Here is a 12951-nt window from a genome sequence, read left to right on the forward strand (position 1 = left end):
CAAACTCTGCTAACAAGGTGAGGTTGCTGAAGACAGTTTAATGTTAAATGGCATACACAATTGCAAGACTGAGCACAGCAACAAAACATAAGGGGCAAGATTACATATACGGCGCAGGCTTCAGCGCAACTGCTGAAACCAGCGCAGCGCGCAATTTCACCTCGCACATTGGGGAATCACATAAACTCCACCAGCAGATCATAAAGTGCCGTATTGGCTGCAAATGTGCAGGGGACGGCATTGCACAAGCATTTCACAAAAAATGCTTGTGCAATGTTAAATGCCGACAGCGTATGCTGTTGGCATTTAGCGATGCTGGTCGTACATGATTCACTACAGCGAATCATGTCCACTCCGGGATTTGATAAATCTACCCCAAAGGGTGGTCCCACCAAATATTGGTTTCATTTAGTTTTTTCTTCTGTTCACTCACTTTGCATTTATTTAATTGATAAAAATAAACTATTAACAATTCTATTGTTGAAAGAATTATTACTTTAGAGCATTTTTTTTTACATTTCCTAAAACATTTGCACAGTACTGTATATGCCTTAATATTCAAGAATTGCTTTAACTGTTTGGTAATTAAAAAAGAAAAAAGAAATATGTATAACTTTTTTTTTTTTAAAAAAAGAATATACAGGGTATATATCAGGCACATTTAAATTCAATTGTGAGAGTTTTTTTTTATCTCATCAAGCATCAATTTTAATATATGCAGTGAAAATGTTGAGTTCAAGGCTAAAGAAAAACTGCTAAATTAAAACACATTTTAAGTTACATGTATATAAAAAATAATAATCTTGGACTTAACAATCTGTAATGTAGTGTTGTATTTGGCTGCCCTTTCAAGGAACAAGTTTATGTTTCTGGGTAATACAGCTGAAGTAATAATAAACTTTAAACATCATGTTGGTTTTTAAATAATCCAACGGACCACACATGCTTGTGGTTTCTTTATTTTTTAGAAGATTTTGACATCTTATTAGGAAACAACTGCATTTTTCAAAACAGCATTTGTACAAAATGAGTACTGATGTGTTTGTATTCCACTAGTAGGGTCTGCCAGTTTTTCTAAACTTTACAGATTTATTGGAAGGAAGGGTATTAGTATGGTAGGGAATATCAAATAGAGCGTTCAATTTATGTTTAAAGCCAGAAAATAATGGAAAAAAATAATGAGGAATAAATAATACAAATTTACTTAAAGAGACACTAAACCCAAAGTTTTTTCTTTCATGATTCAGATAGAGCATGCAATTTTAAGCAACTTTCTAATTTACTCCTATTATCAATTCTTCATTCTCTTGCTATCTTTATTTAAAAAGCAGGAATGTGATGCATAGGAGTCGGCCCATTTTTGGTTGAGAACCTGGGTTATGCTTGCTTATTGGTGGGTAAATGTAAGCCTCCAATAAGCAAGTGCTATCCATGGTGCTGAACCTACAATGGGCTGGCTGCTAAGATTTAAATTCCTGCTTTTAAAATAAAGATAGCAAGAGACCGAAGAAAAATTGATAATAGGAGTAAATTAGAAAATTGATTAAAATGTCATGCTCTATCCGAATCATGAAAGAAAAAATGTGTGTTCAGTGTCCCTTTAATATTAACATTAATAACATTTCTTAAAGCCAAAGGAACCCACAATTTTCCTTTCATGATTCAGATAGAGCATGCAATTTTAATCAAGGTCTAATTTACTGTAATATCACATTTTATCTTGGTATCTTTTGTTCAAAAGCAGGGATGTAAGCTCAGGGGCATACACATGTCTGGAGCACTATACTGCAGCAGTTTTATACATCTTGTATCCATTTGCAAGAGTACTAGAGGGCAGCACTATTTCCTGCCATGTACTGCTCCAGACACCTACCTAGGTATCTCTTCAACAAACAATACCAGAAGAATGAAGCAAATTTGACAATAGAAGTAAATAGGAAACCTGTTTTTAAATTGTATTCTCTTTCTGAATTACTAAAGAAATGTTTTGTGTTTACTACCCCTTTAAAAAATAATCTTATTTATAAAGTAAGCTATAAACTTGTGCATTATCTACAATGCAGGAGTTTTCAACAAACAATGAATGTTGAAGTCTAGGGTCAATATCTCTCGGGGGGGGGGGGACGGTTTATATTGTCTACGCAAGTGAAAAAATATTTCCATACAGCCCTTATTGTCTTACATTCACATTTGATTATGACAGAAAACTAAATCAGAAAATGTGTAAACTGATATTTTCGTCACTGAAAAATCCTGGTGACTTGTGTCTATGGTCAGGATTAATTGTAAATTCAGCCTTGAACATATTCATGGTGCTAAAAACCTCCACAGAGTGTGCAGATAACTGTTTTTTCTCCTTTGTAAAATGTGGCTGAATTTTGTCCTGGCAGGAATATTAAGAAGCCGGACAGATAGCTCAGCATGCTAAGGCACTGTGGCTGAGCACTGTAGCAACCCAAGGGTTGAAGGTTCGATCTCCGGTGAGGTCCACTCAGCCTTTCATCCTTCTGAGGTCGATAAAATGAGCAGCGCCTTGAGACCCTTACGGGTGATGAGCCACGCTTTACAAGTTCCCAATACAATACATACATACAAGATCGTGATTTATCCCTTTTTTCTTTGCAATATGTTGCCATTGCAGTATTTCTTGGCAGTCTCCCACTTGCGTATCCCTGAAAAAAGCTAATTGGTTCAGGTGTTAATAAACCCACCCCTGTTCTCATTAGATATTCTATGTAAGTTACAGAGAAAACCAAGTATGGGTGCACAGTACACCTGATTTAAACATATTGATAAGTATTATAGTAAGATTCATCTATGGGATTTATCTTGATGTGGGCAGGTGGGCTTATATGCTTTGGCCAAAATATGATGCTAAAACCCACTATTCACATAAGTTTTGGATAATGCGCAGGTAACTTTTTGTCCTGTTTGTAATATGTGGCTGATTTTTTCTCCTAACAAGAATAAATAAAATGGATGTGTGCAAATCACAATCTGAAGCGTTTTTAAGATATGGAATTATTTTAGTTACTACAAAATTATGTAACTAAATTACTGCACTAGTTCTATTGTAAAGGGAAATTATTAAAATGCAAAATCATTTTAAATAAGTCCCTACAGAGTTTGTATAAAAAAGGAAAACCGGTCTATGATTTAAACATTCACACTTAAAATATTATTATTATTATTATTATGTAATATTAATCGCATCAGGATGAGGTCAAGTGCACAAGATCGAAACAAAGTCCGATGTAAACAAAAGTGAGAAACTGAAAGTCACATGATCCGCACTCCGATCACGTGCTCCATTTCTTTATCGAGAAGGGCAGCAGGAAACCAAAAAAGTTTAGACGTTCCATGCTGTCCTAATGGTGTTACAGCCAAGTGCTTTTAGGACACAATGGAACATCCTAAAAGCATCAAATGATTAAAATTATAAATAAAAAAAAAAAACAGAACTAAAACAATTTTTTTCAATTGAAAGCCAATTCTATGTTTTAAAAGAAAACATAACTGTCAAACTTCTGCCTTTAACTGCTGTTAGAATCACTAGCCAAATAAGTAGCTAGGAAGTTGTTTGGCCCAGGAAATTTGAGTAGATATCCAAGTTTATTCCAGATTAAAAAAATAAGTTGCAGCAAATACGTTTGGAAGGGAGAGGTAGGGATGGGATGCTACACTACAGAAAAAGTGGGAAACAAGGGGGGTTCTAAAGAACAATGGCAAGTTTCCGCTTGATGAAAGAAGTAAGCCACCACTGTGACATAGTCTGATTGAAAACACAGAAAAGTCTCTATTCAACAGAGGCCAGCTCTGAAGATTGCAGAGTTCCAAAAGATTTATAGGTACTCTTATCTCCCAAGGAGACCAAACTCCCAGGGTTCTCCAAGATCCCCAGATTGTCTCCCTACCCAAAAGACTTGTGTTTGTTAAGAACATAGTCTAATTAGGACAAGTAAAAATTGAACCTAAATCAAACAAATAAAAGAGCTTGACCAGGAATTCAAAAGTAAAAAACTATTGATGATTCCTGCGAATAGGAATATGATGATGAGCATTTATCAAATCTATCATAGACATAAACTGCACTTGTAGAACATTAGACATACACATCTGAATTTTCACATCTTGAAAAAAAAAAGATGATTTGAGAAACTTGTTTAAAGTATTTAAATCCAGAACTGAAAATATTTGAATAAAATACCTGGTCTTGTTCCAACCTTTGAACTGGGACTATAGTTCCCAAAGATTGCATGTCTAAGACTGACAAAAAGAAGACACTCACCTTCACAGGATTCTACGGAACAAGAGACAGAAGAAACCTTTCCCTGGGGGGAATTGATTTGAAACCAAAGCTGTATCCCTGGGAAACTATGTATATTCAAAACTTATGGATCTTAACAGATTGAAACCAAACTCCTTGAAAAAAAGAAGTGTCATCCTTGGACTTTTTGTTTTGAGGGAGTAAAGCTCCTTTATGTCCAGACCCAGTAGGAAAAATAGCATTAGGGCCAGGCTCAAACAAAAAAAAGGGACAAAAACCTAGACTTCAAAACCATATCTTGTTAGAAATCAGCAACCTTAGCTGCATTTGAACTCTCAACCCTCTGGTTGATAAGCCACTGTGATAACAACTAGATGACCACAAAGGGATGCCCCAACCTTCTGGTCAGGACTACTAATGCCATCAATTTGGCATTAATCTTAATAATGTCGACAACAGTGCAACCAATGAAAGCATTAGCTGACTTTAAAAGTCTTAACTGATTCAAAAACTCTACACCAACAGAATCATCAGAATACTGCTAACATAAGCTATCACACCAAATAGAATAGGCTGCTATAGCAGCACAAGCAATATTCATTGCTGGCCTAAAAAGGAATCAGTTTGCTGAAATGCCTTCATATGAAAAGATACTAACTTCCTATCCAAAGGGTCTTCAAAAAGAAGTTCTATCCTGAAGAGGAATAGTAATGCTATTAGCCAAAGTAGGAATAGCCTCACCTACCTTAGGGATAACTTCTCAAAGGTATTTGTCATAAAAAAGAAACATTGTTTTAAATATTAAAGGTGGAATAAAAGGAGATACCAGGCATAAACCACCATTTAGAGATTATTTAAGAGATAGCTTAAGAAACCAGAAAAACCTCTGTTGACTTAGCGATAAGTTTAAAAAAACAGAACCAATGCATAACATACTTTACCACATGAACATAAGGATCCTTGAACAGGTTAAAACAGAAACAAATACCATTCTGTATCTTGATCAGAGACTGACTCCTGATCTTCTGAAAATACCTCACCCTTTGAGGGCAAATCAGAGAAACCAGGGTCTGAAACATGCACTTTAACAGACATTTAGATCTATTTAAATCAGATAAGCTATATGAGTGTTAACATGCATTAAATTAAGTATACAAGAATTGCAAAGCTGAGCGGAGGGCATAATAGCAATACGCTTGCAAAAAATACACTTAATATTAGTAGGAAAGTGTTCAGTGGATCTATCTTCTAAGGAGATAACATTTAACGTAGTGAGGAAATAACCAGTATGCTCCATCATAAAAATACAGGCCTTGTCTGAAAACTACAGAAAATATTAAACAATGTGTTAGACAAATGATATTAAAGGATTTAAATAAAAAAATTCTTAATTAAGGAAAATAGGCAGGTAATTACATAAGCATAGAACCTTACACCCCAATAATGCAGCTCTTAACTGTATTGAAAATTGTACCCCTCCTCCAGAAAAGACAAAGCAAATAAAGGAGCATTATGCATCCATAAAGCGATGTGCAGTAACTCGACACAGCATGATAGCGGAGAGGGGGACATCACAAACTGGCAAACTCACAAACAGCTGAGGGGAACTAACTAAATAGCCTATGCACGTGAAACCAAAGAGTACTAAAAAGCCAAAATGAGCACACAGCCGACTGGTAGCACTATACAGATAGGTGCACAAATACAGCTGACATGCACTAAACATACAAGGCAGGAAAACAAGCTGATGGACACCAAATAATAATAACGTGCAAAAACTTTAATAACTCAAAATAATCGCTGTGCACTGCAAAAAAATAAATAAAACATAGGGTGCATATAAAATCTATGGTTCCTGCAGCCCAAAATCCCATAAATAACATATAATAAATAATGCCTGTCAGCATGGTCCCTTGACTTACGCTGCTTTATAACCCTTTCAGAGCAGCTTCGCACATGTGACCCTGCTTCTAGCAATGTAGCAGGTAGTGGCCATCATACCACTGCTTCTTACATTCTCCGCTACCTCAGAAATATCACCTCAAACTTGCTTGCTCAGGGTGATTGACAGGCCTTTATCTTGTGTGATTGGACGAGCAAGAGAAGGGGGTGGCATTACACGCTCACTTGAGTGTGTAATGTCGCATACGGGCAGTGGACAAACAGTATCCGCTGTCTATATCCCGTGAAAAGATGGGCAGACAACTTCTCAGGTTGAGAAGCTTGTCCAAATGCCGTTTAATACATGGAGGCCTAAGTGTAGCTACTAATAGCCTATAAGCTAAGTGAGTGCCCACATAAATGTTAACTACATACTTACCTAAAAAGCACCCACACTACTGGACTTACCATCTGCAGAACAAACTACTTCCAGTAGATAGCCAATACAGTGATACACTAATGACAGCAGATGATCTGTGTATGTGGAGTATAACAATAATCCAACAGGAGGAGGCTAGGGATCAGTCCCCGCAACACTTTTGGCAGGCCTGTTACTAAATCCCAATGGGTGTAATTGTACCACTACCCAATACTCCATAAACTTCCCTCAGTCCAAACAGTAGCTCACTGAAGAGAAAACGGGCCACAAATTGGTTGGAGTTTTAGGAATCTTTGCCTCCTCCTAGTGGAATTCCCAGGAGTAATGGCTCATGGACTCTCACTACCTTTATGAAAGAAAATGCTGGCAAATTTACAAATATTATAAACAGTATTGCAGAAAAGTCTGATTATATCATTGTTTCGATACAAGAAGTAAACATATAAAAAACATCTAAAAGTATTCAGCATGAAGAAAATGGTTAATTATTGGAATCACGATATATTGTCATCATTGATAATTGTAATAAAGCTATAATGCTTTAGAATAGGGATGGCGAACTGGTGGCCTGTGGTCCTCTGCCCTAGTTCTTGTGGGACCAAGGAAAATGTAGAACTGAGAAAGAATGCTATCATTTTGTGGTCCCAGGTAAAACTATAACTAAAAATCTGTGCTTTAAGGACTTCTGGTTGGTGCACAAATCCAAGTAAGCCCTCTGAGGGCCAAATGTTCTAGCATATAGAGAAAACTCTGCAACATCATCTAAATCTGATTCTGTGACACTGGACATTTTTAGGAAATATATTATGATTGTGTGGTTAATAGCCATAATTGTACATATGCAGTCCTTAAGGCTGCAAAAATATTGATCTGTTAGGAAGTTTAGTCTATAGGTTTCTATAGAAGTTATATTTAATCACTTATACAGATATTGATATCTATTATCCTGTGTACTAGATAGTAAGTGGAAAAAATATAAAAATTAAAAGAATTATAAATAATAATTTGTTTTGTAGATGTGGTACCAACATTTTATCATAATCTTATATATCTATGAATTATGAGCTAACAAGCTTAAATTGGCATAAAATGTATAAATACGCTTAGGGATAAGACAACCTTGATAAACTTTAATAATATGCTAACTGTATACACACCTTCAGTTTTTCAGAAGTAAAAGAATTGCAGAGAGTATAGTTGGACCATGTCCGATTGCTTTCAGGATGTTGAAACCAATTTCCCTTCCAATCACAGAACTTTGACGCCTTTTCTGTCAATTAAAGAATTTAGAAGTATAAATAAATAGACATCTGCAAACTCCATCAGTGTCAAACAGTCAGGATTAGCATTTATCAACTCATAAAAATGTCATCTTTTTATTACTTTTCCCCATTTTTATTACCTGAGACTTGTTAAAGTAGATTTATTAAAGTATACACTGAAAAAACCTCAGTGTAATTGCATACAATAATAAAAAAGAAAGATACAACACATTTAAACTGAAATTTGTATTTGATTTTGATACATGAACCAATTTGTATATTTCTGTCATCTTTAATTGTTCAACAGTATGATTCCCCTGGTTGTTTCTATGGGTCAGATGGTCAAAAACTTGCTGCCATGGGGATTTTTTTAGTCCTTATACTGTAGTATAGGAGTATCTCCTTCACATACAGAACACTGCATACTGAGATAAACATCTCAAAGTAAAATTACTGTTTCTAAAATTCTTTGAGGGAGCTCACCTTACTGCTACTTCTTAAATCATCTCACCTGAGCATAGAGCTTTAAATTATTGGGCCCTAGTAGAATGGTATATGTTTTGCGCTTGTTTATTTAACAAAGCATTATCTGCAGTATGTATTCAACAATTACAGATTCACTCTTACCATTTAATTTAAATTTATATATCTGTAGTCTACAAAGGCACTTAGGATATCAAAAGAATTAAGCAAATTTCATAATAGAAGTAAATTTGAAAGCTATTTAAAATTGTATGATCTATCTATCATGTCCCTTTAACACATAAGCTGGATGGAAGCTTTTTGCAAAAAGAATTCTAAAATATTGCTGTTATAAAAATTTGCTGTCAAGCACTCAAAGGATGAATCAGCAGCTTTAGATAAGAGTTAGATCTCCCATATAACAAGATCCAGAGGCCAATTCATTTTGAGAAAACAATGAAAAATTAAGAAACAGATAAAAATCTCTCTCTGATCTTACAAATAGAGCACATTTAAAGAACAGAATATTACAGTTAACCTTTATATTTTAACCATGCATTTAAAGGCAAGGCAGTTAATCTAGTTACTATACATTTAAAGGGATATAACAACAGTTTATTTCATTTATGTAATAAAAAACACACTAAGCAGTAGGTTATAATTAAAGGGCCCTTAAAGTAAAAAATAAAGTTTCATGATTCAGATAAAGCATGGAATATTTTTTCCCCCCATTATCAACACATGCATATTCTTTTTATATTCATACTTTCTGAGGCTCCAGCTCCTACTGAGCATGTGCAAAAGTACACAGTAAATAAGCATATACATTTTGTGATTGGCTAACGACTATTACATGATACTGGGGAAGGGAAAATTTGAATAACAATCACCTAGATTGCAGGTTTTTCGTTAAAAACAGGGTGCAAAAATAACGGCAACGGTTATTGCACTCTCCATAGCGCTGCCATTACAATTTACTAAAAAAACCTCCTTGTGCTGTGCTTTATCGTGCGTTAAGCTCCATACCGCACAAAAGCCAATAGCTGAGTTTACGCGCTCATGCACGCTTTCCCCCATAGACATCAATGGGGAGAGAGTGTTAGAAAAAAACTAACACCAGCGATCGCGGAATGACAAATATCTGTGATGTCTATGGGGAAAAGAAAGTTACATTTAAACCTAACACCCTAACATAAACCCCTAGTCTAAATACCCCTAATCCGACGGTCCCCAACATTGCAGACACTAATAAAAGTTATTAACCCCTATTCAGTCGCTCCCCGATATCGCAACACTAATAAAAGTTATTAACCCCTATCTGCTGCTCCCCTTCATCGCCGACACCTAAATAAGCCTATTAAGCCCTAAACCACCGGCCCCCTCCACATCGCCAACACTATAATAAAGTATTAACCCTTAAACCTCCAGCCCCCACATCGTAACTACTAAACTAAACCTATTAACCCCTAAACCACTGCCCCCCACATCGCAAAACACTAACTTAAACTACAGGGAGGGCAGAATTATTAGGCAAATGAGTATTTTGACCACATCATCCTCTTTATGCATGTTGTCTTACTCCAAGCTGTATAGGCTCGAAAGCCTACTACCAATTAAGCATATTAGGTGATGTGCATCTCTGTAATGAGAAGGGGTGTGGTCTAATGACATCAACACCCTATATCAGGTGTGCATAATTATTAGGCAACTTCCTTTCCTTTGGAAAAATGGTTCAAAAGAAGGACTTGACAGGCTCAGAAAAATCAAAAATAGTGAGATATCTTGCAGAGGGATGCAGCACTCTTAAAATTGCAAAGCTTCTGAAGCGTGGTCATCGAACAATCAAGCTTTTCATTCAAAATAGTCAACAGGGTCGCAAGAAGCGTGTGGAAAAACCAAGGCGCAAAATAACTGCCCATGAACTGAGAAAAGTCAAGCGTGCAGCTGCCAAGATGCCACTTGCCACCAGTTTGGCCATATTTCAGAGCTGCAACATCACTGGAGTGCCCAAAAGCACAAGGTGTGCAATACTCAGAGACATGGCCAAGGTAAGAAAGGCTGAAAGACGACCACCACTGAACAAGACACACAAGCTGAAACGTCAAGACTGGGCCAAGAAATATCTCAAGACTGATTTTTCTAAGGTTTTATGGACTGATGAAATGAGAGTGAGTCTTGATGGGCCAGATAGATGGGCCCGTGGCTGGATTGGTAAAGGGCAGAGAGCTCCAGTCCGACTCAGACGCCAGCAAGGTGGAGGTGGAGTACTGGTTTGGGCTGGTATCATCAAAGATGAGCTTGTGGGGCCTTTTCGGGTTGAGGATGGAGTCAAGCTCAACTCCCAGTCCTACTGCCAGTTTCTGGAAGACACCTTCTTCAAGCAGTGGTACAGGAAGAAGTCTGCATCCTTCAAGAAAAACATGATTTTCATGCAGGACAATGCTCCATCACACGCGTCCAAGTACTCCACAGCGTGGCTGGCAAGAAAGGGTATAAAAGAAGAAAATCTAATGACATGGCCTCCTTGTTAACCTGATCTGAACCCCATTGAGAACCTGTGGTCCATCATCAAATGTGAGATTTACAAGGAGGGAAAACAGTACACCTCTCTGAACAGTGTCTGGGAGGCTGTGGTTGCTGGTGCACGCAATGTTGATGGTGAACAGATCAAAACACTGACAGAATCCATGGATGGCAGGCTTTTGAGTGTCCTTGCAAAGAAAGGTGGCTATATTGGTCACTGATTTGTTTTTGTTTTGTTTTTGAATGTCAGAAATGTATATTTGTGAATGTTGAGATGTTATATTGGTTTCACTGGTAAAAATAAATAATTGAAATGGGTATATATTTGTTTTTTGTTAAGTTGCCTAATAATTATGCACAGTAATAGTCACCTGCACACACAGATATCCCCCTAAAATAGCTAAAACTAAAAACAAACTAAAAACTACTTCCAAAAATATTCAGCTTTGATATTAATGAGTTTTTTGGGTTCATTGAGAACATGGTTGTTGTTCAATAATAAAATTAATCCTCAAAAATACAACTTGCCTAATAATTCTGCACTCCCTGTATTAAACTCTAAACCCACTAACTTTAAATTAAAATTATAATATACCTATCTTTAAAAAAAATAAAAAAACTTACCTGTGAAATTTAAAAAAACTAAGTTTAAACTATAAATTAACCTAACATAACTATTCTAATAAAATTAAAAAACTACCAATGTAAAACCTAAATTAAAATTTTTAAAAATCTAAACACTACGAATTGTTTTTTAAAAATTTAACATTACAAAAAATAATAAACACTAAATTACGAAAAATAAAAAAAACTCTAAGATTACACAAAATAATGAATGAAATTATCAAAAATAAAAACAATAACGCCTAATCTAATAGCCCTATAAAAATAAAAAATCCCCCAAAATAAAAAAACCCTAACCTACAATAAACTACCAACAGCCCTTAAAAGGGCCTTTTGTAAGGGTATTGCCCTAAGTTAAAAAGCTCTTTCACCTTAAAAATTACTAAGTCCCCCCTAAAAGTAACCCCCCCCTACCCAACTAACCCCCCAAAATAAAAAAAACTAACTCTAAAAAAAGGGCATTCAGCTCTTTGTCAAGTGCCCATCCATAATCTAAATATTTTTTTTTTTTTTTTTTTTAAAACAACCAACTTCATAAAATCTACTCACGGTTCCTGAAGTCCGGACATCCATCTTCATCCAGGCGGCGAAAAGTCTTCATCCAGACGCCGACACCTTCATCCATCTTGGGGACGTCTTCTATCTTCATCCCGGGGGCGCGGAGCGGAGCTATCCTAGACGGCAAAGACATCCTGCACGGAGCGTCCTCTTCATACGGTAACCGCCGTACACTGAAGTTGAATGAAAGGTAGCCGTTTGAAAATTGCATACCTTGCATTCCTATTGGCTGATTTGATTCTTCCAATTCAAATCAGCCAATAGGATGAGAGCAGCTTCTGAAATCCTATTGGCTGTTCAAAACAGCCAATAGGATTTCAGTAGCTCTCATCCTACTGGCTGTTTTAAACAGCCAATAGGATTTCAGTAGCTCTCATCCTACTGGCTGTTTTAAACAGCCAATAGGATTTCAGAAGTTCTCATACTATTGGCTGATTTGAATTAGAAGAATCAAATCAGCCAATAGGAATGCAAGGTATGCCATTTTGAAACGGCTACCTGCAGGATGCCTTCGCCGTCCAGGATAGCTCCGCTCTGCGCCGCCGGGATGAAGATATAAGATGTCCCTGGGATCAAGGTGTTTCCGCCTGCCTAAAGACTTCTCGCCACCTGGATGACGATGGATGTCCGGACTTCAGGAACCATGAGTAGATTTTATGGGGTTAGTGTTAGTTTTTTTAAGAATTAGATTAGGGGTTTTTTGGGCATTGTACAAGAGCTGGATGCCCTTTTAAGGGCAGTGTAAAAGAGCAGAATGCACTTTTAAGGGCAATGCCCATACAAATGCCCCTTTAGGGGCAATGGGTAGTTTAGGAATTTTTTAGATTTAGGTTTTTTTATTTTGGGGGTTGTTTGGGTGGTAAGTTTTACTGTTGGGGGGACTTTGTATTTTTTTTTCTAGGTAAAAGAGCTGTTTAACTTAGGGCAATGCCCTA

The 12951-nt window shown here is 36.5% G+C and overlaps 1 protein-coding gene across 1 annotated transcript in view; it reads right to left on the reverse strand.

Annotated features, from left to right (window-relative positions):
- CALCR (calcitonin receptor) overlaps positions 1-12951 on the reverse strand; it is a 1065293-nt gene that overhangs the window by 427390 nt on the left and 624952 nt on the right. Inside the window, exon 8 of the mRNA XM_053714051.1 lies at positions 7745-7857. Within this exon, the coding sequence (XP_053570026.1) occupies positions 7745-7857 (113 nt within the window). The remainder of the gene's footprint in view (positions 1-7744; positions 7858-12951) is intronic.

The sequence above is a fragment of the Bombina bombina genome, chromosome 5 (genome assembly GCF_027579735.1).
Source record: "Bombina bombina isolate aBomBom1 chromosome 5, aBomBom1.pri, whole genome shotgun sequence".
Lineage (NCBI taxonomy): Eukaryota > Metazoa > Chordata > Amphibia > Anura > Bombinatoridae > Bombina > Bombina bombina.